This window comes from Camelus bactrianus, chromosome 21 (genome assembly GCF_048773025.1).
Source record: "Camelus bactrianus isolate YW-2024 breed Bactrian camel chromosome 21, ASM4877302v1, whole genome shotgun sequence".
Taxonomy (NCBI): domain Eukaryota; kingdom Metazoa; phylum Chordata; class Mammalia; order Artiodactyla; family Camelidae; genus Camelus; species Camelus bactrianus.
In genome coordinates, this window is record NC_133559.1 from 6,124,710 (window position 1) to 6,147,799 (window position 23,090).

Consider the following 23,090-nt stretch of genomic DNA (forward strand, 5'->3'; position numbering starts at 1 on the left):
GAGTGCCTAGAGCTGACTTGCGCCTGGAAATGGGATCCCTCTTGCTGGTGCCTTGAGGTGGACCCAGATCTTCCCTGGGTGGTCACAGCTTGTCTCCCTCCATCTTGCTCGGAGCGCTCGCTGTCGCTGGCCGGGCTGACAGCGGATTCCGTGCGTGTACGGCTACCGAACACATCTGAGGTTTGTCCGTGCTCAGTCCGTGAGTGTCTGGAGCTGTCTCGTTCCTGCTCATGGCGGCGCCCCTGTCTGTGGGCAGCGCTGCTTCCGGACTCTGCGTGGACAGAGTCCCTCTCTGTAGGGGTGGCCCTGTGCCCTTGCTGAGAGTCTGAGTGCCTAGAGCTGACTCGCGCCTGGCCATGGGATCCCTCCTGCTGGTGCCTTGAGGTGGACCCAGATCTTCCCTGGGTGGTCACAGCTTGTCTCCCTCCATCTTGCTCGGAGCGCTCGCTGTCGCTGGCCGGGCTGACAGCGGATTCCGTGCGTGTACGGCTACCGAACACATCTGAGGTTTGTCCGTGCTCAGTCCGTGAGTGTCTGGAGCTGTCTCGTTCCTGCTCATGGCGGCGCCCCTGTCTGTGGGCAGCGCTGCTTCCGGACTCTGCGTGGACAGAGTCCCTCTCTGTAGGGGTGGCCCTGTGCCCTTGCTGAGAGTCTGAGTGCCTAGAGCTGACTCGCGCCTGGCCATGGGATCCCTCCTGCTGGTGCCTTGAGGTGGACCCAGATCTTCCCTGGGTGGTCACAGCTTGTCTCGCTCCATCTTGCTCGGAGCGCTCGCTGTCGCTGGCCGGGCTGACACTGGATTCCCTGCGTGTACGGCTACCGAACACATCTGAGGTTTGTCCGTGCTCAGTCCGTGAGTGTCTGGAGCTGTCTCGTTCCTGCTCATGGCGGCGCCCCTGTCTGTGGGCAGCGCTGCTTCCGGACTCTGCGTGGACAGAGTCCCTCTCTCTAGGGGAGGCCCTGTGCCCTTGCTGAGAGTCTGAGTGCCTAGAGCTGACTCGCGCCTGGCCATGGGATCCCTCCTGCTGGTGCCTTGAGGTGGACCCAGATCTTCCCTGGGTGGTCACAGCTTGTCTCCCTCCATCTTGCTCGGAGCGCTCGCTGTCGCTGGCCGGGCTGACACTGGATTCCCTGCGTGTACGGCTACCGAACACATCTGAGGTTTGTCCGTGCTCAGTCCGTGAGTGTCTGGAGCTGTCTCGTTCCTGCTCATGGCGGCGCCCCTGTCTGTGGGCAGCGCTGCTTCCGGACTCTGCGTGGACAGAGTCCCTCTCTCTATGGGAGGCCCTGTGCCCTTGCTGAGAGTCTGAGTGCCTGGAGCTGACTCGCGCCTGGCCATGGGATCCCTCCTGCTGGTGCCTTGAGGTGGACCCAGATCTTCCCTGGGTGGTCACAGCTTGTCTCCCTCCATCTTGCTCGGAGCGCTCGCTGTCGCTGGCCGGGCTGACACTGGATTCCCTGCGTGTACGGCTACCGAACACATCTGAGGTTTGTCTGTGCTCAGTCCGTGAGTGTCTAGAGCTGTCTCGTTCCTGCTCATGGCGGCGCCCCTTTCTGTGGGCAGCGCTGCTTCCGGACTCTGCGTGGACCGAGTCCCTCACTGTAGGGGTGGCCCTGTGCCCTTGCTGAGAGTCTGAGTGCCTAGAGCTGACTCGCGCCTGGCCATGGGATCCCTCCTGCTGGTGCCTTGAGGTGGACCCAGATCTTCCCTGGGTGGTCACAGCTTGTCTCCCTCCATCTTGCTCGGAGCGCTCGCTGTCGCTGGCCTGGCTGACACTGGATTCCCTGCGTGTACGGCTACCGAACACATCTGAGGTTTGTCCGTGTTCAGTCCGTGAGTGTCTGGAGCTGTCTCGTTCCTGCTCATGGCGGTGCCCCTGTCTGTGGGCAGCGCTGCTTCCGGACTCTGCGTGGACAGAGTCCCTCTCTCTAGGGGAGGCCCTGTGCCCTTGCTGAGAGTCTGAGTGCCTAGAGCTGACTCGCGCCTGGCCATGGGATCCCTCCTGCTGGTGCCTTGAGGTGGACCCAGATCTTCCCTGGGTGGTCACAGCTTGTCTACCTCCATCTTGCTCGGAGCGCTCGCTGTCGCTGGCCGGGCTGACACTGGATTCCCTGCGTGTACGGCTACCGAACACATCTGAGGTTTGTCCGTGCTCAGACCGTGAGTGTCTGGAGCTGTCTCGTTCCTGCTCATGGCGGCGCCCCTGTCTGTGGGCAGCGCTGCTTCCGGACTCTGCGTGGACAGAGTCCCTCTCTCTAGGGGAGGCCCTGTGCCCTTGCTGAGAGTCTGAGTGCCTAGAGCTGACTCGCGCCTGGCCATGGGATCCCTCCTGCTGGTGCCTTGAGGTGGACCCAGATCTTCCCTGGGTGGTCACAGCTTGTCTCCCTCCATCTTGCTCGGAGCGCTCGCTGTCGCTGGCCGGGCTGACACTGGATTCCCTGCGTGTACGGCTACCGAACACATCTGAGGTTTGTCCGTGCTCAGTCCGTGAGTGTCTGGAGCTGTCTCGTTCCTGCTCATGGCGGCGCCCCTGTCTGTGGGCAGCGCTGCTTCCGGACTCTGCGTGGACAGAGTCCCTCTCTCTAGGGGAGGCCCTGTGCCCTTGCTGAGAGTCTGAGTGCCTAGAGCTGACTCGCGCCTGGCCATGGGATCCCTCCTGCTGGTGCCTTGAGGTGGACCCAGATCTTCCCTGGGTGGTCACAGCTTGTCTCCCTCCATCTTGCTCGGAGCGCTCGCTGTCGCTGGCCGGGCTGACACTGGATTCCCTGCGTGTACGGCTACCGAACACATCTGAGGTTTGTCCGTGCTCAGTCCGTGAGTGTCTGGAGCTGTCTCGTTCCTGCTCATGGCGGCGCCCCTGTCTGTGGGCAGCGCTGCTTCCGGACTCTGCGTGGACAGAGTCCCTCTCTGTAGGGGAGGCCCTGTGCCCTTGCTGAGAGTCTGAGTGCCTAGAGCTGACTCGCGCCTGGCCATGGGATCCCTCCTGCTGGTGCCTTGAGGTGGACCCAGATCTTCCCTGGGTGGTCACAGCTTGTCTCCCTCCATCTTGCTCGGAGCGCTCGCTGTCGCTGGCCGGGCTGACACTGGATTCCCTGCGTGTACGGCTACCGAACACATCTGAGGTTTGTCCGTGCTCAGTCCGTGAGTGTCTGGAGCTGTCTCGTTCCTGCTCATGGCGGCGCCCCTGTCTGTGGGCAGCGCTGCTTCCGGACTCTGCGTGGACAGAGTCCCTCTCTGTAGGGGTGGCCCTGTGCCCTTGCTGAGAGTCTGAGTGCCTAGAGCTGACTTGCGCCTGGAAATGGGATCCCTCTTGCTGGTGCCTTGAGGTGGACCCAGATCTTCCCTGGGTGGTCACAGCTTGTCTCCCTCCATCTTGCTCGGAGCGCTCGCTGTCGCTGGCCGGGCTGACAGCGGATTCCGTGCGTGTACGGCTACCGAACACATCTGAGGTTTGTCCGTGCTCAGTCCGTGAGTGTCTGGAGCTGTCTCGTTCCTGCTCATGGCGGCGCCCCTGTCTGTGGGCAGCGCTGCTTCCGGACTCTGCGTGGACAGAGTCCCTCTCTGTAGGGGTGGCCCTGTGCCCTTGCTGAGAGTCTGAGTGCCTAGAGCTGACTCGCGCCTGGCCATGGGATCCCTCCTGCTGGTGCCTTGAGGTGGACCCAGATCTTCCCTGGGTGGTCACAGCTTGTCTCCCTCCATCTTGCTCGGAGTGCTCGCTGTCGCTGGCCGGGCTGACACTGGATTCCCTGCGTGTACGGCTACCGAACACATCTGAGGTTTGTCCGTGCTCAGTCCGTGAGTGTCTGGAGCTGTCTCGTTCCTGCTCATGGCGGCGCCCCTGTCTGTGGGCAGCGCTGCTTCCGGACTCTGCGTGGACAGAGTCCCTCTCTGTAGGGGTGGCCCTGTGCCCTTGCTGAGAGTCTGAGTGCCTAGAGCTGACTCGCGCCTGGCCATGGGATCCCTCCTGCTGGTGCCTTGAGGTGGACCCAGATCTTCCCTGGGTGGTCACAGCTTGTCTCCCTCCATCTTGCTCGGAGCGCTCGCTGTCGCTGGCCGGGCTGACACTGGATTCCCTGCGTGTACGGCTACCGAACACATCTGAGGTTTGTCCGTGCTCAGTCCGTGAGTGTCTGGAGCTGTCTCGTTCCTGCTCATGGCGGCGCCCCTGTCTGTGGGCAGCGCTGCTTCCGGACTCTGCGTGGACAGAGTCCCTCTCTCTAGGGGAGGCCCTGTGCCCTTGCTGAGAGTCTGAGTGCCTAGAGCTGACTCGCGCCTGGCCATGGGATCCCTCCTGCTGGTGCCTTGAGGTGGACCCAGATCTTCCCTGGGTGGTCACAGCTTGTCTCCCTCCATCTTGCTCGGAGCGCTCGCTGTCGCTGGCCGGGCTGACAGCGGATTCCCTGCGTCTACGGCTACCGGACACATCTGAGGTTTGTCCGTGCTCAGTCCGTGAGTGTCTGGAGCTGTCTCGTTCCTGCTCATGGCGGCGCCCCTGTCTGTGGGCAGCGCTGCTTCCGGACTCTGCGTGGACAGAGTCCCTCTCTGTAGGGGAGGCCCTGTGCCCTTGCTGAGAGTCTGAGTGCCTAGAGCTGACTCGCGCCTGGCCATGGGATCCCTCCTGCTGGTGCCTTGAGGTGGACCCAGATCTTCCCTGGGTGGTCACAGCTTGTCTCCCTCCATCTTGCTCGGAGCGCTCGCTGTCGCTGGCCGGGCTGACACTGGATTCCCTGCGTGTACGGCTACCGAACACATCTGAGGTTTGTCCGTGCTCAGTCCGTGAGTGTCTGGAGCTGTCTCGTTCCTGCTCATGGCGGCGCCCCTGTCTGTGGGCAGCGCTGCTTCCGGACTCTGCGTGGACAGAGTCCCTCTCTGTAGGGGTGGCCCTGTGCCCTTGCTGAGAGTCTGAGTGCCTAGAGCTGACTTGCGCCTGGAAATGGGATCCCTCTTGCTGGTGCCTTGAGGTGGACCCAGATCTTCCCTGGGTGGTCACAGCTTGTCTCCCTCCATCTTGCTCGGAGCGCTCGCTGTCGCTGGCCGGGCTGACAGCGGATTCCGTGCGTGTACGGCTACCGAACACATCTGAGGTTTGTCCGTGCTCAGTCCGTGAGTGTCTGGAGCTGTCTCGTTCCTGCTCATGGCGGCGCCCCTGTCTGTGGGCAGCGCTGCTTCCGGACTCTGCGTGGACAGAGTCCCTCTCTGTAGGGGTGGCCCTGTGCCCTTGCTGAGAGTCTGAGTGCCTAGAGCTGACTCGCGCCTGGCCATGGGATCCCTCCTGCTGGTGCCTTGAGGTGGACCCAGATCTTCCCTGGGTGGTCACAGCTTGTCTCCCTCCATCTTGCTCGGAGCGCTCGCTGTCGCTGGCCGGGCTGACAGCGGATTCCGTGCGTGTACGGCTACCGAACACATCTGAGGTTTGTCCGTGCTCAGTCCGTGAGTGTCTGGAGCTGTCTCGTTCCTGCTCATGGCGGCGCCCCTGTCTGTGGGCAGCGCTGCTTCCGGACTCTGCGTGGACAGAGTCCCTCTCTGTAGGGGTGGCCCTGTGCCCTTGCTGAGAGTCTGAGTGCCTAGAGCTGACTCGCGCCTGGCCATGGGATCCCTCCTGCTGGTGCCTTGAGGTGGACCCAGATCTTCCCTGGGTGGTCACAGCTTGTCTCCCTCCATCTTGCTCGGAGCGCTCACTGTCGCTGGCCGGGCTGACACTGGATTCCCTGCGTGTACGGCTACCGAACACATCTGAGGTTTGTCCGTGCTCAGTCCGTGAGTGTCTGGAGCTGTCTCGTTCCTGCTCATGGCGGCGCCCCTGTCTGTGGGCAGCGCTGCTTCCGGACTCTGCGTGGACAGAGTCCCTCTCTGTAGGGGAGGCCCTGTGCCCTTGCTGAGAGTCTGAGTGCCTAGAGCTGACTCGCGCCTGGCCATGGGATCCCTCCTGCTGGTGCCTTGAGGTGGACCCAGATCTTCCCTGGGTGGTCACAGCTTGTCTCGCTCCATCTTGCTCGGAGCGCTCGCTGTCGCTGGCCGGGCTGACACTGGATTCCCTGCGTGTACGGCTACCGAACACATCTGAGGTTTGTCCGTGCTCAGTCCGTGAGTGTCTGGAGCTGTCTCGTTCCTGCTCATGGCGGCGCCCCTGTCTGTGGGCAGCGCTGCTTCCGGACTCTGCGTGGACAGAGTCCCTCTCTCTAGGGGAGGCCCTGTGCCCTTGCTGAGAGTCTGAGTGCCTAGAGCTGACTCGCGCCTGGCCATGGGATCCCTCCTGCTGGTGCCTTGAGGTGGACCCAGATCTTCCCTGGGTGGTCACAGCTTGTCTCCCTCCATCTTGCTCGGAGCGCTCGCTGTCGCTGGCCGGGCTGACACTGGATTCCCTGCGTGTACGGCTACCGAACACATCTGAGGTTTGTCCGTGCTCAGTCCGTGAGTGTCTGGAGCTGTCTCGTTCCTGCTCATGGCGGCGCCCCTGTCTGTGGGCAGCGCTGCTTCCGGACTCTGCGTGGACAGAGTCCCTCTCTCTATGGGAGGCCCTGTGCCCTTGCTGAGAGTCTGAGTGCCTGGAGCTGACTCGCGCCTGGCCATGGGATCCCTCCTGCTGGTGCCTTGAGGTGGACCCAGATCTTCCCTGGGTGGTCACAGCTTGTCTCCCTCCATCTTGCTCGGAGCGCTCGCTGTCGCTGGCCGGGCTGACACTGGATTCCCTGCGTGTACGGCTACCGAACACATCTGAGGTTTGTCTGTGCTCAGTCCGTGAGTGTCTAGAGCTGTCTCGTTCCTGCTCATGGCGGCGCCCCTTTCTGTGGGCAGCGCTGCTTCCGGACTCTGCGTGGACCGAGTCCCTCACTGTAGGGGTGGCCCTGTGCCCTTGCTGAGAGTCTGAGTGCCTAGAGCTGACTCGCGCCTGGCCATGGGATCCCTCCTGCTGGTGCCTTGAGGTGGACCCAGATCTTCCCTGGGTGGTCACAGCTTGTCTCCCTCCATCTTGCTCGGAGCGCTCGCTGTCGCTGGCCTGGCTGACACTGGATTCCCTGCGTGTACGGCTACCGAACACATCTGAGGTTTGTCCGTGTTCAGTCCGTGAGTGTCTGGAGCTGTCTCGTTCCTGCTCATGGCGGTGCCCCTGTCTGTGGGCAGCGCTGCTTCCGGACTCTGCGTGGACAGAGTCCCTCTCTCTAGGGGAGGCCCTGTGCCCTTGCTGAGAGTCTGAGTGCCTAGAGCTGACTCGCGCCTGGCCATGGGATCCCTCCTGCTGGTGCCTTGAGGTGGACCCAGATCTTCCCTGGGTGGTCACAGCTTGTCTCCCTCCATCTTGCTCGGAGCGCTCGCTGTCGCTGGCCGGGCTGACACTGGATTCCCTGCGTGTACGGCTACCGAACACATCTGAGGTTTGTCCGTGCTCAGTCCGTGAGTGTCTGGAGCTGTCTCGTTCCTGCTCATGGCGGCGCCCCTGTCTGTGGGCAGCGCTGCTTCCGGACTCTGCGTGGACAGAGTCCCTCTCTCTAGGGGAGGCCCTGTGCCCTTGCTGAGAGTCTGAGTGCCTAGAGCTGACTCGCGCCTGGCCATGGGATCCCTCCTGCTGGTGCCTTGAGGTGGACCCAGATCTTCCCTGGGTGGTCACAGCTTGTCTCCCTCCATCTTGCTCGGAGCGCTCGCTGTCGCTGGCCGGGCTGACACTGGATTCCCTGCGTGTACGGCTACCGAACACATCTGAGGTTTGTCCGTGCTCAGTCCGTGAGTGTCTGGAGCTGTCTCGTTCCTGCTCATGGCGGCGCCCCTGTCTGTGGGCAGCGCTGCTTCCGGACTCTGCGTGGACAGAGTCCCTCTCTCTATGGGAGACCCTGTGCCCTTGCTGAGAGTCTGAGTGCCTAGAGCTGACTCGCGCCTGGCCATGGGATCCCTCCTGCTGGTGCCTTGAGGTGGACCCAGATCTTCCCTGGGTGGTCACAGCTTGTCTCCCTCCATCTTGCTCGGAGCGCTCGCTGTCGCTGGCCGGGCTGACACTGGATTCCCTGCGTGTACGGCTACCGAACACATCTGAGGTTTGTCTGTGCTCAGTCCGTGAGTGTCTGGAGCTGTCTCGTTCCTGCTCATGGCGGCGCCCCTTTCTGTGGGCAGCGCTGCTTCCGGACTCTGCGTGGACCGAGTCCCTCACTGTAGGGGTGGCCCTGTGCCCTTGCTGAGAGTCTGAGTGCCTAGAGCTGACTCGCGCCTGGCCATGGGATCCCTCCTGCTGGTGCCTTGAGGTGGACCCAGATCTTCCCTGGGTGGTCACAGCTTGTCTCCCTCCATCTTGCTCGGAGCGCTCGCTGTCGCTGGCCGGGCTGACACTGGATTCCCTGCGTGTACGGCTACCGAACACATCTGAGGTTTGTCCGTGTTCAGTCCGTGAGTGTCTGGAGCTGTCTCGTTCCTGCTCATGGCGGCGCCCCTGTCTGTGGGCAGCGCTGCTTCCGGACTCTGCGTGGACAGAGTCCCTCTCTCTAGGGGTGGCCCTGTGCCCTTGCTGAGAGTCTGAGTGCCTAGAGCTGACTCGCGCCTGGCCATGGGATCCCTCCTGCTGGTGCCTTGAGGTGGACCCAGATCTTCCCTGGGTGGTCACAGCTTGTCTCCCTCCATCTTGCTCGGAGCGCTCGCTGTCGCTGGCCGGGCTGACACTGGATTCCCTGCGTGTACGGCTACCGAACACATCTGAGGTTTGTCCGTGCTCAGTCCGTGAGTGTCTGGAGCTGTCTCGTTCCTGCTCATGGCGGCGCCCCTGTCTGTGGGCAGCGCTGCTTCCGGACTCTGCGTGGACAGAGTCCCTCTCTCTAGGGGTGGCCCTGTGCCCTTGCTGAGAGTCTGAGTGCCTAGAGCTGACTCGCGCCTGGCTATGGGATCCCTCCTGCTGGTGCCTTGAGGTGGACCCAGATCTTCCCTGGGTGGTCACAGCTTGTCTCCCTCCATCTTGCTCGGAGCGCTCGCTGTCGCTGGCTGGGCTGACACTGGATTCCCTGCGTGTACGGCTACCGAACACATCTGAGGTTTGTCCGTGCTCAGTCCGTGAGTGTCTGGAGCTGTCTCGTTCCTGCTCATGGCGGCGCCCCTGTCTGTGGGCAGCGCTGTTCCTGGACTCTGTGTGGACTGAATCCCTCCCTCTAGAGAACTCCCTTTGGTCCTGTGAATGACTTGTGTTTTCTTCATGCTCATTTTTGTTTTCAGAGGCAGATTGATGGTAGCTGTGTGAGTCTTCTGAGCGTCCTTCACTGTCCGTGTCCTCACTTGTAGTGTATCCTTCGTTTCTGATATTCGTCAAAGGAGGAGATGGGTTTTCATATCTAATTTTTGAGTCTTTGATTGTATCATTTATATTTCTCTCTATGAAGGTAATTTTTTCTTTTGATTTTATGTCTGGAGTTCTTCTATTTCTTTGCTTTTCTAATTGAAAATCTGTAGTAGTATCTATAGTTTCTTCAGATTCTTGATATGAGTCCACATAGCGTGGTGGTCCCGATTTTGCTCGTACTGTACTTTTTTTTTCATAATGATATTCGTCTTCATTTCCCTCATATCCCGTGTTGGGGCTTACACTTAAGTTTCGGCTTCTTTCTTTCAGTTCAGTTGAACTTGATCTCCTTATGTTTTCCCCTCTTGACTTCTTAGCATAACCGTGTGTATGTCCTGAAGTAACTCTTACTCCTCTTCTTCCTCCGCTTCCAGAATGTGACCCATGTCTGTTTCTTCCTCTTCCTCTTGGGCTCTTTGATCTATCTTTCTCCTTTCCATCACTGCTTGTTGAATGACTGGACTTTCTCTTTTTTTCTTCTTTATCCTCTTCTTCTATGACATCTTCTTCATCTTCATGATGGTGTCTATACTTTTTCTGCTTTTGCCCTGATGTGTGGAAATTCTGTCTCCTGGTTGAATTATAATATGCTTGGGCCAACTTGAACACCATCAGAAAAAACTCTGTAAAGTCTATTTTCTTGTCGTGGTCTATATCGAGGATATGCATGAAGACATCAGCAGTATCTGGGTCATCTGGGTTCTGTACAGAGGGAAGATAGAGAGGGAAAGTATATAAGATTGACTCAGATGGTCAATTAAATAGACAAAGTTAATCTAGGGAATGTGAATTCTTGGTATGTAAAAAGACAACCAAATTTTTCTGTAATAATATTTATCTTAACAGGAAGCTGCTGATAATGTAGTAAAAGAAATGTATCCTAATCGTGGTGACAGAAAAATTTGATGGGGCAAATTCTATTTTACTACTTCTTCAAATGTAAATAGTGTATAAGTTCCATAACTGTATTCTCTTTTAGATATACCCTCTTTACATTCTTGAAATTAAAATGAGTGTTACGATGAATTAACTAACTAGTATTCCTTTTATTTGTCAGTAATTATTTATATTATGTTTTTTCACAGATCGGATGTGTGTTTGTGTGTGTGTGTGCGTGCGTGTGTGTATAGTATACCTAGAGGCATAAAGAAGGCAAACAAATTATACCTGTTTTGAAATAAGATTAAATCAGTGCATCTTACAAAACAAATGTCAGCAAAATTTCACACTAATATTTTGACAGATTTTTGATGCAGAACAGAAATACTATGCACTACAGTCCTGGCAGATATCTTTTACCTTCAGGATTGGTCGAAACTCCACTTCCAGAAGTTCCTTCAGTTCTTTTTTGCTCAGTGTTTCAGTCTCCTTATCGGTTTTTGAATATTGATGGAATAGGTCGATGATGGCAGTGATGTTTTCCAGAAGAGAAGACATGTTTTGGAAGTATATGGGAACCTAGAAAGAAGAAATATAAATGTGCCTTTTTAATGTTTCTTTTCTTTCGTAGTTCATATCCTTTATTATAAAGAATTTCCACATTTTAAAATCCATATCTTACCCTATGTAGTGCAGCTTTAAAAATGGAAGATGGCCAGGAAAAATTTTTATTATCTACATAGTGTAGATCAACACAAAGTTTGACTGAATTACTAAAACTGCCAACATTTGGCCTTGAACCCATTCCCAGCAGGATTTAAATCCTCTCACAGACCCTAGTGTACTGTAGATAAGATATCCTTTTGTTGATGTGGCCATTGTCCATGGCAGGATTTTAGAAAGGCTATTGGTCAGAAGCAGGAAAGTTTATTCATGCCAATTTGCTAAGAATCAATTCTCCAAAAGGTAATTTGCTAGTGATCGCTGTGTTGGAAGGCAGTTTCCTGAATCCTATTTTGTCAGATGGCTGAGACACTCAGTGAACTTCCTCTCTGTTTACTTGGGTTTTTTATTTTTAATTCGATAGAATGGCTTTAATAGATTTTCAGTATTATAAAGAAGTTTTGATTGGATCAAATGGCTTTACTAACTTTTGAATATTATACAAGATATTTTGTTGTCTAGCTTTCATTTTGCCACTTAAAGAATAGTGTTTAAGGAATGTTCAATTTATCTCACTGGTGAACAAAGGAATTACTAAGCATGTCCGTACAGTCTAATTTTTAACATGAAAGCATCGTAGTGACTGCTTTAGAACTTTTAAAACTAGGCCAAAGATGTCCTTAATTTTTTAGTTCACTGAGGACTTGGAAGCCTTAGAAAATAACAGTGTGAAAGGCTTTACTGTGGTAGCTGGATCTATGGCATTTATGGACCTTGGATTTTTGGTAAGAGGAAGTAGGTATTGATTTATATTTGACTTGGTTAAATATGTATTTTGATAAGCTTGTGGATAAACACTAAAAAAAATGTATAACTTTGAAACCATTAATAGAAGAAAAAGGGGAAAAACTTGATCATTTTAGTAGAAGCCAGGGAAGAAAAAAAATAAGAAGCATAGAAAAGGCAGGGTAAACACGAAGTATAAAGTGAAAGAGTAGAGTAGAATTAAATATAATTTTATCATTAATTACAGTAGGTGTAAAATGGACCAGACTTTCTGGTTAAAGGACAGATTGTAAAGACTAGATTAAAATATAGTTATATGCTTTTTACAAAAATACACTGAAAATTTTAAGATTCTTTTAGCTACTAATATCTGTGGTGATATTTCGGACCTGGACTTTGCTGTAGTTAGACAGTCTCCAAAATCTCAGTCTCAAGGATTTACTCTTTGTCTTTCACTTGTACCCAGACTTCAGTAATTCTTTGACCTCACAATTCACTGCTTTCTGTACTCACTTCCCTTTTCAGCTTGGTTAGACATTATAGTTTATCTCCATCATTGCTCCTTGCATACACGCTCTATTTCTTGTCCCACACTCTCTTGTACTCACTGGCAAAAGTTCCAACAGTGCTCCCTTTCCTTTATCTCAGAAGATGACCTGCTTTTTATTCCACTGAAATCTTGAAAGCCATTAGAAAATTATTTCTTCATTGTCCCAATATCTGATTAGCCAGCCTATTGCATTTGACTCCATATATACCTTAACCTTCACTGCTTTTCTGGTGGATAAACTGTCTGTGCTGCTCTCCTCTGTTTTGGCACTGGACCCCACTCTCTCTTGTGTATTCAAACACTGTGGTTTTGCAGTTGTCCACTTTTCCTCCCACATCATCGGCTTCTTTTTCTTTACTGGATCATTCCCTTCAGCATGTATTCATGCTGAAATGTCTCTTATTAACTACCCTCTTCCCCATTGTACATATCCCTTTAAGCACCACCTGATTTATCTTTTCTCTTTTATAGCAAAACCCCTTTCTCAGTATTCTTTGCTAACCCCTCATCTTCTGCTCAATCTAAAAATGTTGGAAATCCCCATGGCCCATGTCTTTGACCTTCTTTTTTAATATATCTATTTAATTTTCTATCTCATTGAGTCTCTTGACTTCAGATACCATCTCTCTGATGACTTCCAAATTGAAACCTCTAAGCATGACCTTTCCTTTGATTTCTACATTCATTCATTTACACTTTAATTTATTTAACAAATATGGAACACCTACTACAGGATTAGGTACTATTGTATGCTCTGGGGATATGGTAATAAAAATAGATGAGATGTGTTCTTATGAAGACAATAAGCAAATAAATGAATGAAGCAATTAGGTAGTGAGAAATGATATACATACCATTGAAAGAAGAATGGTGCTATATAGAGTGTTGAGAGGGGTATTTTAGATTGATCAGAGAAGATTTGGTGGTAGAAAGGATATTTGAGCTGAAAATGGAAAAACAAGAAAGACTAATCTTGTTGGTTACTTGGAAAAATTTAGGTGAAAGGAGAAGTGCAATGATCCCAACATGAGAAGTAACTTGGTGTGTTAGTGCTGTAGACAAAGGACAACTCGAGAACATTGTGGGCAAATCAGAAGTGATACAACTTAAAGTCAGATTTACAGATGGGTGAAAAAATGATGATTTAAATAGGATAACATTTGTACACTTTATTCTAAGTATTATGAGAAGTCACTAAATGATTTTTTTTATAAGATAGTAATTTAATACGATTCAGTTTTTAAAGGATCACTTTGTAGAATGGCTTATTAGGTGGTTTCAGAATAACAGTCCTTTGAGAACAACTAGAAAGCTGGAGTGTGTGCACACGCACGTCTGTTTAGGCATTATAATCTATCAAAACTATGACAATTTATTGAAGCCTACATTTAGATTGGAAGGAAGTTCAGTAGTTTGGGGAGTTAAGTAACTGCAATTTTTAAAAAGCGAATGAGAGGTATCAAGCCACAGATTCCAAAAGTATTATAAACTCTAAGCAAGATATATAAAAGAAAACCACACCTAGACACATAATAAAAAAAAGTGTTTAACACTTAAGACAATGAGGAACTCTTAAAAGTAGCAAGAGAAAAACCAGATATTATTTTCAAAGGAGCAACTATAGGACTGACAGTTGATTTTTCAAAAGAAATAATGGAAGCCCAAAGACAATGAAATGTACTCCTCATCTTTCTGTAGGAAAATAAGTTCTATACTAGAATTCTATACCCAGTGAAAGTATCCATGAAGAAGAAAGCTTAAGTAAGGACATTTTCAAGCAAACAAATATCACCAGTAGATCTGCCATGAAAGAAATATTAAAGAATGATCCTAGTTAGAAGCACAGAGAGGCAGGAAAGAATGAAGAAAAGTCAAAAAATTGTGTGGGGAAATCTAAATGGATATTTTGATTGAAAATAATAATAATTTTTTTTCAGGATTTAAGATAGAATTAAAATGCATAACAATATCAGATAAGGGTGGAGGGGGTAAATGGAGTTTAAGTACTGTAGGATACTTGAATTGTTTGAGTAATATTAAAGTATTTTTATAATATACTCTAGTAGTCAAGGAAATGTGCTGTAATCTCTAGGGTAAGCATAAAAAGAATGGTAGAAGAATATATAATTAAGAAGTTAATGTGATAAAAATTAACTGACAAATATTGAATTTATCAAAAAATGTCAAGAAGACAAAAAGAAACGTAGAATAGGTGGGCTGATAGAAACTAAGTAGTAATATGGTAGATTTAAACCAAATAGTGCAGTGGTAACTGAATATGAATGGACTAAATACTGCAATTTAAAAACAAAGATTGTCAGACTAGATTGAAGAAAAATTACATGCTGCCCACAAGAGACACACATTAAAGATCTAGAATTGCCAAAGCATTACTGAAGAAAAAGAAAGAGGCTGGACGAATAACTCTCCCAGACTTCAGACAATACTATAGGGCTACAGTCATCAAGACAGCATGGCATTGGTACAAAAACAGACATACAGGCCAATGGAACAGAATAGAGAGCCCAGAAATGAACCCACAAACTTGTGATCAACTAATCTTCAACAAAGGAGGCAAGAATATACAATGGAATAAAGATAGTCTCTTCAGCAAATGGTGTTGGGAAAACTGGACAGCAACGTGTAAATCAGTGAAGCTAGAACACTCCCTTACAGCATACACAAAAATAAACTCAAAATGGATCAAAGACTTAAACATAAGACAAGATACAATAAACCTCCTAGAAGAAAATATAGGCAAAACATTATCTCACATACATCTCAAAAATGTTTTCCTAGGGCAGTCTACCCAAGCAATAGAAATAAAAGCAAGAATAAACAAACGGGACCTAATTAAACTTACAAGCTTCTGCACAGCAAAGGAAACCATAAGTAAAACAAAACAACAACCTACAAAATGGGAGAAAATTTTTGCAAATGATGAAATTGACAAAGACTTGATCTCCAGAATATATAAGCAGCTCATACAACATAATAAGAAAAAAACAACCCAATCCAAAAATGGGCAGGAGACCTAAACAAGCAATTCTCCAAGGAAGAAATACAAATGATCAATAGACACATGAAAAAATGCTCAGTATCACTAATTACCAGAGAACTGCAAATCAAAACTACAATGAGGTATCACCTCACACCAGTCAGAATAGCCATCATTCAAAAGTCCACAAATAACGAATGCTGGAGAGGCTGTGGAGAAAAGGGAACCCTCCTACACTGCTGGTGGGAATGCAATTTGGTGCAGTCATTGTGGAAAACAGTATGGAGATTCCTCAAAAGACTAGGAATAGACTTTCCATATGACCCAGTAATCCCACTCCTGGGCATATATCCAGAAGGAACCCTACTTCAAAAGGACACCTGCACCCCAATGTTCATAGCAGCACTATTTACAATAGCCAAGACATGGAAAAAGCCTGAATGTCCATCAACAGATGAGTGGATAAAGAAGCTGTGGTATATTTATACAATGGAATACTATTCGGCCATAAAAACCGACAACATAACGCCATTTGCAGCAACATGGATGTCCCTGGAGAATGTCATTCTAAGTGAAGTAAGCCAGAAAGAGAAAGAAAAATACCATATGAAATCGCTCATATGTGGAATCTAAAAAAAAACAAAAACAAACAAACAAACAAAAAACATAAATGCAAAACAGAAACAGACTGGACATGGAATATGGACCTCTGGTTGCCACGGGGTGGGGAGTGGGAAGGGACAGGCTGGGATTTTGAAATTTGTGGATGCTGACAGGCATGTGCAGAATAGATAAATGGGATTATGCTGTATAGCACAGGGAAATACATGTGGGATCTTGTGGTGGCTCACAGCGAAGGAGAATGTGACAATGAATATATGCATGTTCAGGTATAACTGAAAAATTGTGCTCTACACTGGAATTTGACACAACATTGTAAAATGACCATAACAATAAAAAAAAAAGTTAAAAAAAATAAAAGAGGCATACATTAAATATGATAACAATGGCTGAAAGTGAAAGGATGGACAATAGATACCAAAAAATTTGATAAAATGCAACATTAATTTTGACTTATAAATAAAAGATATCAATTATATCTACAAAGATGTTATAGAAACATCATATTTAATGGTGAAATGTTGAAGGCTTTTCTCTCTGGGTTTGGGAATGAGATCATTACACCTGCTAATATCCTATTCCACATTGTATTGAAGGTCCTAGCCAGAGTAAGACAAAGAAGTAAAAACAGAATAATTGGAAAGGAGGTAACACAATTATCATTACTCAGAGAATAGTGTGATTTTTGTATGTGGAAAATAAAAAAAGTATAGCTCAAGTATTAGAATACATAAAATTAAGTGTTGCCAGGTATAGGAGAAATACACAAAAATCAATTGTATTTCTATGCAAAATCAAGAAATAATTAGAAATTTAAATTAAAAATGATGCTATTTATAAACATATAAAATCAGGCAATTCCTAGGAATAAATCTAATGAAAGATATGTACTCAGAAAGTTATAAATATTGAAGTTAATTAAAGATTTAGATAAATGGAAGTTATGCCTTTTTCATGGCTTGAAAGTGTCAATATTGTTAAGATGTCAAATCTCCCCAAATTCATTTTCACATGCAATAAAATTTTACTCAGAATCTATGACATTTTTAAAAATAAAGATTAATAAGGTGATGTCTAAAATTTATATGAAAATGTGAAGGGCCAGGATTAGCCAGGACAATCTTGAGTAAGACAAAGTTGTGGACATACCAGATGTCAAAGTATATTATGAATGAAGACAGCATGTCATTGGTGCAAGGCTAAACAAATAGATAAATAAAAGGTAAGAATCAAAAATCAGACCTATATTGTTATGCATGTTTGACTTATGAAAAAGATTTTGGTGCAAGTCGTCAGGGAAAGGGCACTGTGTTAACTGAATTCACATATGGAAAAATGAATTTGTTCCTAGGTGGATTTTGTATGTAAAAGATAAAAGAAGGACAACATAGGAGAATATCTTCAAGAACTTGGGGTAGAGAAATACTTCTTAATTTGAGCTTAAAAACTATTAATCATAAAGAAAAAGATTGATAAATTGGACTACACTAAAAATAGTTATGTCTGTTCATTCAAAGAGTTTATTAAAGGAGAAAAGGAAAAGCCACTGAGTGGGAGGGCATATGCAAAACATCAACCAGTAAAGGGCTCTATCCTGAATATAAAAATAACTCCTATGAGTGATATAGAAATACAGACAACTCAATAGAAAAATGGATAGACAGCAGAGGAGCTTTACAAAAAAGGTTATCTAAATGACTTACAAACACAAAAAGTTCTCAACTATATAAATCATCCGGGAAATACAAGTTAAAATTACAATGTGAGATCATAGTACCCCTACAAAAATTACCAAAAAAACCAACCCAAAATGGAAATATAACCTTTCTAGTAGTAAATATTGGTGAGGATATGAAGAAACTGTATCTTCCATATACTGCTAGAAGGGGCGTAAACTGGCAGAAGTACTTTCAAAAATTGATTGAATAAATAAACCTAGTTACCTCCCCATCCCACAAACAAACAAACAAACAAACAAAAAATTGTTTGACAGTACCTAAGACCAGAAATTCACTGCTAAGAATATTTTCAATAGAAATATATACACATTTGTAACCAAAAATCACATGCAAAAATGTATTCATAGGTCCATTATTTATAATACCTCCCTAAATGGAAACAACTCCAATATCTATCAATAAAAATGAATAAATAAATTGATATTTTCATATAATAGTCAAAGGTGAGAGTGAAGGATAGCCTTGACCAAGTGGTCATGGGAGATGGGGACAGGTGGATTGGCATGTCTTATGGGCAGAGTTGACTGGAGTTGGTGGTGAATCTGTGTGGTGTAAAGGAAAGACTGGAATCATGCATAACTTCTAGATTTTAACTTGAGCAAAGAGTTACTTTTCACTACTTCTGTTACCCCATCATCTCCTTTCTCCTATTCTTACCTCCCTATTCTGTTTTCCACACCGCAGCCCAGAGTGATCTTTTAAAAATATATATTAAATTATCTTACTCCTCCTGCTTAAAACTCTCCAGTGACTTCTCAGGTATTTGAAATAATGCACAAAGTCTACTATGCCCCTTTTTACATGGTGTACCCTGCCTAGCTCTCTGACACTACCATATTCCCACTGTTCCTCTTGTTAAGCATGCTCACTGCACTCTAGCTTCTTTCATTCTGTGAAACAAGTTTACTCTTGCTTTAGAATCTTGTTCTTTGCCTTGACTGTTTCTCTTGTCATTAAGATCTCCACTCAAAAGACAATTCCTCAGAGACGTCTTTCCTGGCGATCCAATATACATGATTCTCCTCCCATTATTTTACTTCATGACTCTTATTTTCTTCATTGTAATTATTTGAATTACTTGTAATTCTTATTCATTTGTTTTTAACTGAATGTCTCCCAACTAAATCTCCTACTCCTACTCCTATACTACCACCAGCAGCAGCAGCACCACCACCACCTCTGTTTACTACTAATTGTAAGCTCCTGCGAGTAGGGAATTTATGTCATTCACTGCTGCATACTCAGCCAACAGCAGCACTTGGCAAATAGAAGGTAGTTAATATATATTTGTTTAATGAATGGATGAATAGATAATCCAGCAATATTAAGAGAGCAAATTTATGCCCTCATTTTCCTTCAGTATCAAAATAAACTTGTAGTAACATTGTTACTAAAAATAAAAGAACCCCAAACATCCAACTTTTTGCCTCAGAGTACAATACATCCAGATCTCCACCTTGCTTAATAGCAAGTGGCAAGTTTAGATGCATCCCCTCTTACTTACTTCCTTCACCAGAAGAGCAAGTAGAACGTAGCCTGAAGGAGCTTGCTGGGTGCTGAAGCCTGGAATAATGGCCTTTTTATAGCAGGTCATTTAGGGAGGAGCCATACTCTGTAGGATGGTCTGATTCATTCCTAACCAAACCCAGATCCACCCATATCTCCACCTCTATTTCTCTAGCAATGTGTTTACTTCCCAAATCGCTCACGTACTCATCTGTACTTGTTTTACCAAGTTCCAAATTTAAGTTTACATCATTCCCATATATTGGGGATTTTATGGAAGATTCCCTTTGGCTAGCATTGGCTCTTTGTGTTCAAGGTTCATACCTTCTGTGTTTTTTTTTTTTGTTGTTGTTGTAACCCCTACTTTGACTTGGTAGGTGCTTGATAAATATCTGTTGGTGAGTTTACATCCTTATCCTTCTCTTTAGAGAAGTAGAATATATATTTTGAGTAACTTAAATACAATTTATATTTAAGCAAACATCACAAGCACCTAAATGCATGTCCCTTTTATCTATGAATTCCATTTCTGAATCCTGAGAGAACTTGCCATGAAAAATATTGAGCTTCTAGAAATTATAATGAATGCAGAGAAGATAGACAAATTTAATTTTAATTTTTTGAAAGAGAGCAAGAAAGTGGGCCCTTGAGTTAGAATCAGTGGTCACTAGGAGCTGGCATGAACTATTAGGCAAGAATTATTAGTCTTGTTTTCAAGGTTATTGCATTGGGGTAGCAGAGACATATTCTACTTACCATTCCTATGGGTTAAACTATGAGTTTTTCATTGATCCTTGTAAATATACAGGAGACTCTTATCCTTGGCCACTCTCTTGACTTCCAGACTGTATGTCAAACACATTCTGTTTCCATTTGGATGTCGCCTAGTTATCTCAGGTCATACTGTTCAAAACTAAACTCATTATCAACCTCATACCAAAACATACTGTCCTCTGGAAGTCCACATGTTGGTTAATGAGACCTCCATCCACTGAGTGTCTGTACAAAGTCATTTTTTGTTTCTCCCTCTCTTTAGCTCTCATTCTAATGTCATGACATGTCACTCTTACCAAGACTTACCTCTTAATATGCAGGCCTATTCTCTATTTAGGGCTGCACTTTTCATTCTGGTCCTCACCATCTTTCAGTTGGATGTTAGTGAAAAGTGTCATGACTGGCCCCTCCACTATCAGCCTGCCTCATTCATCTTTTACTCTGATCTTACCATTCCTTCTGCTGGCTCCTCCTTACCTGTGGAATTCCAGATTTCTTTACTTGACATATAAGCCCCTTCGCAATCGGAATGAATCTGTATCTTTTTTAGCTGCTTCTCTTGCCACCTGTATTTTATGGGAAAAATCACTCTCAATTGGTCAACATTCCGTGGACGGTCTTTTAATGGTCCACCAACTGTTCAAAATCTCTGCTTGCTGTCCTACTACCTGGAGAGTCCCTCCACCTTAGCTTCTCTTCATCCTTTGGGACCCTCCAGAATCATCACCTCCTTCATGAAGCCTTACCTTACATTTCCAGATCGATCACAGTTCCCTCACAGACTCTATTGATCTCTCCCATAGCACTGGTGACCTTTTATTTTAATTATTTATTTATGTGTCTGCAGCAGCCCCCAACTTCCCAATTTTGTGTTTCTTCTCACCCTGGTATTGGTTGGGCCTGAATCATCTTTTGTGTTCTTGGGCCCTTTAACAGTTCCTGAGACATGATCAAATAAGAAGTGCAAGGGTGGGGTGTGTGTTGGGGGGGGCAGTCTTGCTTAGAGCTGGTGAGATAGAAATGTGCTTGAAATTTTAAAACTTTGTTTAATGCCCTCATTTCTAACCTCTTGAGGCCACCACTTCTTTCTTTTGTGGATGACTAACATCCACAGAACCCAGGTCTGCATTTTCTCCTATTTTCTTCTTGGGTTTAATTGTCTTTTTGTGCCAGGAGTTACTGTTATTGTCTCTCTCTTATCAGACTATCAAATAGTAATAATCTATTGCATGCCCATTAAGTGCCAAGAATGTGTTAAGATTTTGCATGTATTTCTTCTAACCCTCAGAACAACCCCATGAGGTCATTGCTATTATCCTTAATTTTGAGATCAGGGAACTGATAGTGACAAGGTGCCCAAGATTACCCAGTGAGTAAGTTACAGAAGTCGGATTCACCCCAGGTTATCCTGATTCCAACTCCCTCATTATTTCCACTGACAATGTTGCTCTGGGTGTGAACTTTTCTCCTTTTCTCAGCCTATTTATATTTTTGGTGTTTTAAACAGTGGTTTCTCTCAAAGTACCCTGTGTCCGGGGTGAGCTTAACTGTGGAAACCATTGCAGGGGCAGCCGATAGACTAGATCATGCAGTGTGAGTTAGCTGAGGAAGGTGGAGTCCAGAGAGTGGCACGGATGGGCAGCCTTGGATCTTCTGTTTAATTGACAATTCTTGCAGATTCCTATCCATGTAGAGGGCAGTCCTAGTAGTCGGCTCCAGAGCTGTTGACCATGTTATGATCCTTACATTTTTTTTATCAGTAACTTGGACGAAAATGTGGGCAGATGGCAAATATTTTTAGGATAGACTGAGGATCCAAGGAGATTTTAGCATGTCACACCAATAAGTCAAATCTAATAAAAATGAATATTATTAAAATGAAAGTAAATTCTGACCTCACAAGGACATTAAACTTCACAAGGACAGGGTAGAAGACCTGAGTGAAAGGAAGGGCATCGTGACCGTGGCGGTGCGATGTAGTAGCTGTAGAGGGAATGCTATTTCAGCTTGCATGAGAAGAAGCACATTAACTAGAACAAAGTAAGTGGTGGTGTTCTCCGCTGGGCATTTGTCGGATTGTTTCTGTAGCTTTGTATTCAGTTCCGATGACTGCTTCTCAGTAGGGATGTGGACAACTTGCGTGTTTCGAGTCAAGTAAATAGGATGACTGGCTAGATGGGTGGTAAAGGGAACAGGATGAGAAACAAGTGGATGGGAGGTGAGTCTGTTTTCCACGATGTGAAATTGTTACTGTGCTTGGGTTGTATAGAAACTCAGATAAACGGGTAGGGACTGTAGGGAAGCCTATTTTGACTTTGTATAGGAAGAACATTTTAATAGTCAGAGTTGTCCAAAAATGAAAAGATTTATCTTTGGAGATGGTGAGCTCCCTGTCACTGCCTAGAGAATTTTGAGTTGGATGAGCTCTTGGCAGTCAATTAGTCTAGCTTCCTCATATTGCATTTGACAACTAGAAGATCCAAAGCTGCATGGCTGATAAATCAACAGTGCAGGACCCAGGCCTCCAACCCAGGACTTTTCACTCCAAATACTCTTCCCATTGCACCAAGTTACATTTGTTACTGGGAGGTGAGCGTGAGACAGGGATATGTCAGAGGGTTGTTAAGGAGGGAACATTGGGTGGATGTCTGATAAATCCCTCTTTCCACCTGAGAGCTATGAGTCTATGATTCAAGTAGATTTCTTTGATCCAGCTTAGATAGCTATTTGATCAGTGCAGTTTAATAACTGCAGGGATAACAGGACTGTACATTGTACTTTATGGTAGATTTCACTATTCCCTCTGTCTGTCTGTCTGTCTGTCTGTCTGTCTGTCTGTCTAGCATATATATTTAGGGTATATTACCATACCTTACTCTCTGCCAACACACCTGATCCTTCTTGCATATTTGCTTTTTACCTTTAAATCCTAAAACTCTTTCCCCCTAAACCTTTAAAATTACTGACCATGGAATAGTGAACTCTGAGATGTGGGGCACCTTCTCTGTCCTCAGAGAGAATTTATTTTTTGCCTCATCTTTACAAGACAGTGAAATGGCTTCAGAGGCATTTTAGGTGTCCACAGTTGTATTTTGTGGCTACCAGGATTTGTTAAGGGGTGAAGAAAACTCCCCAAATGTCAGGAGTTATTGACAAATCAGAAATTACAGGATTTCAGCCGCAATCATACGTTTGTGGTTGTCCCTCCCTTTTCCTATCCAATGGGCTGGGAAGGCACTGTGTTGCCATATGGCCTCTGGGCT

At 46.8% G+C, this 23,090-nt stretch overlaps 1 protein-coding gene and 1 long non-coding RNA gene across 12 annotated transcripts in view; one reads left to right on the forward strand and one right to left on the reverse strand.

The window, feature by feature from the left end:
* Positions 1-23,090, forward strand: part of LOC123617868 (uncharacterized) — a 150,872-nt gene that overhangs the window by 41,254 nt on the left and 86,528 nt on the right. The gene's annotated exons all lie outside the window — the stretch shown is intronic.
* On the reverse strand, positions 4,334-19,561 carry LOC105068264 (uncharacterized). Its single transcript, XM_074349962.1, has 4 exons — positions 19,052-19,561; positions 10,611-10,769; positions 8,589-10,013; positions 4,334-4,522 (listed from the first exon to the last, which is right to left on the reverse strand). Exons 1-4 carry the CDS (start codon positions 19,139-19,141, stop codon positions 4,334-4,336), a joined length of 1,863 nt encoding a protein of 620 aa, XP_074206063.1. The 5' UTR covers positions 19,142-19,561.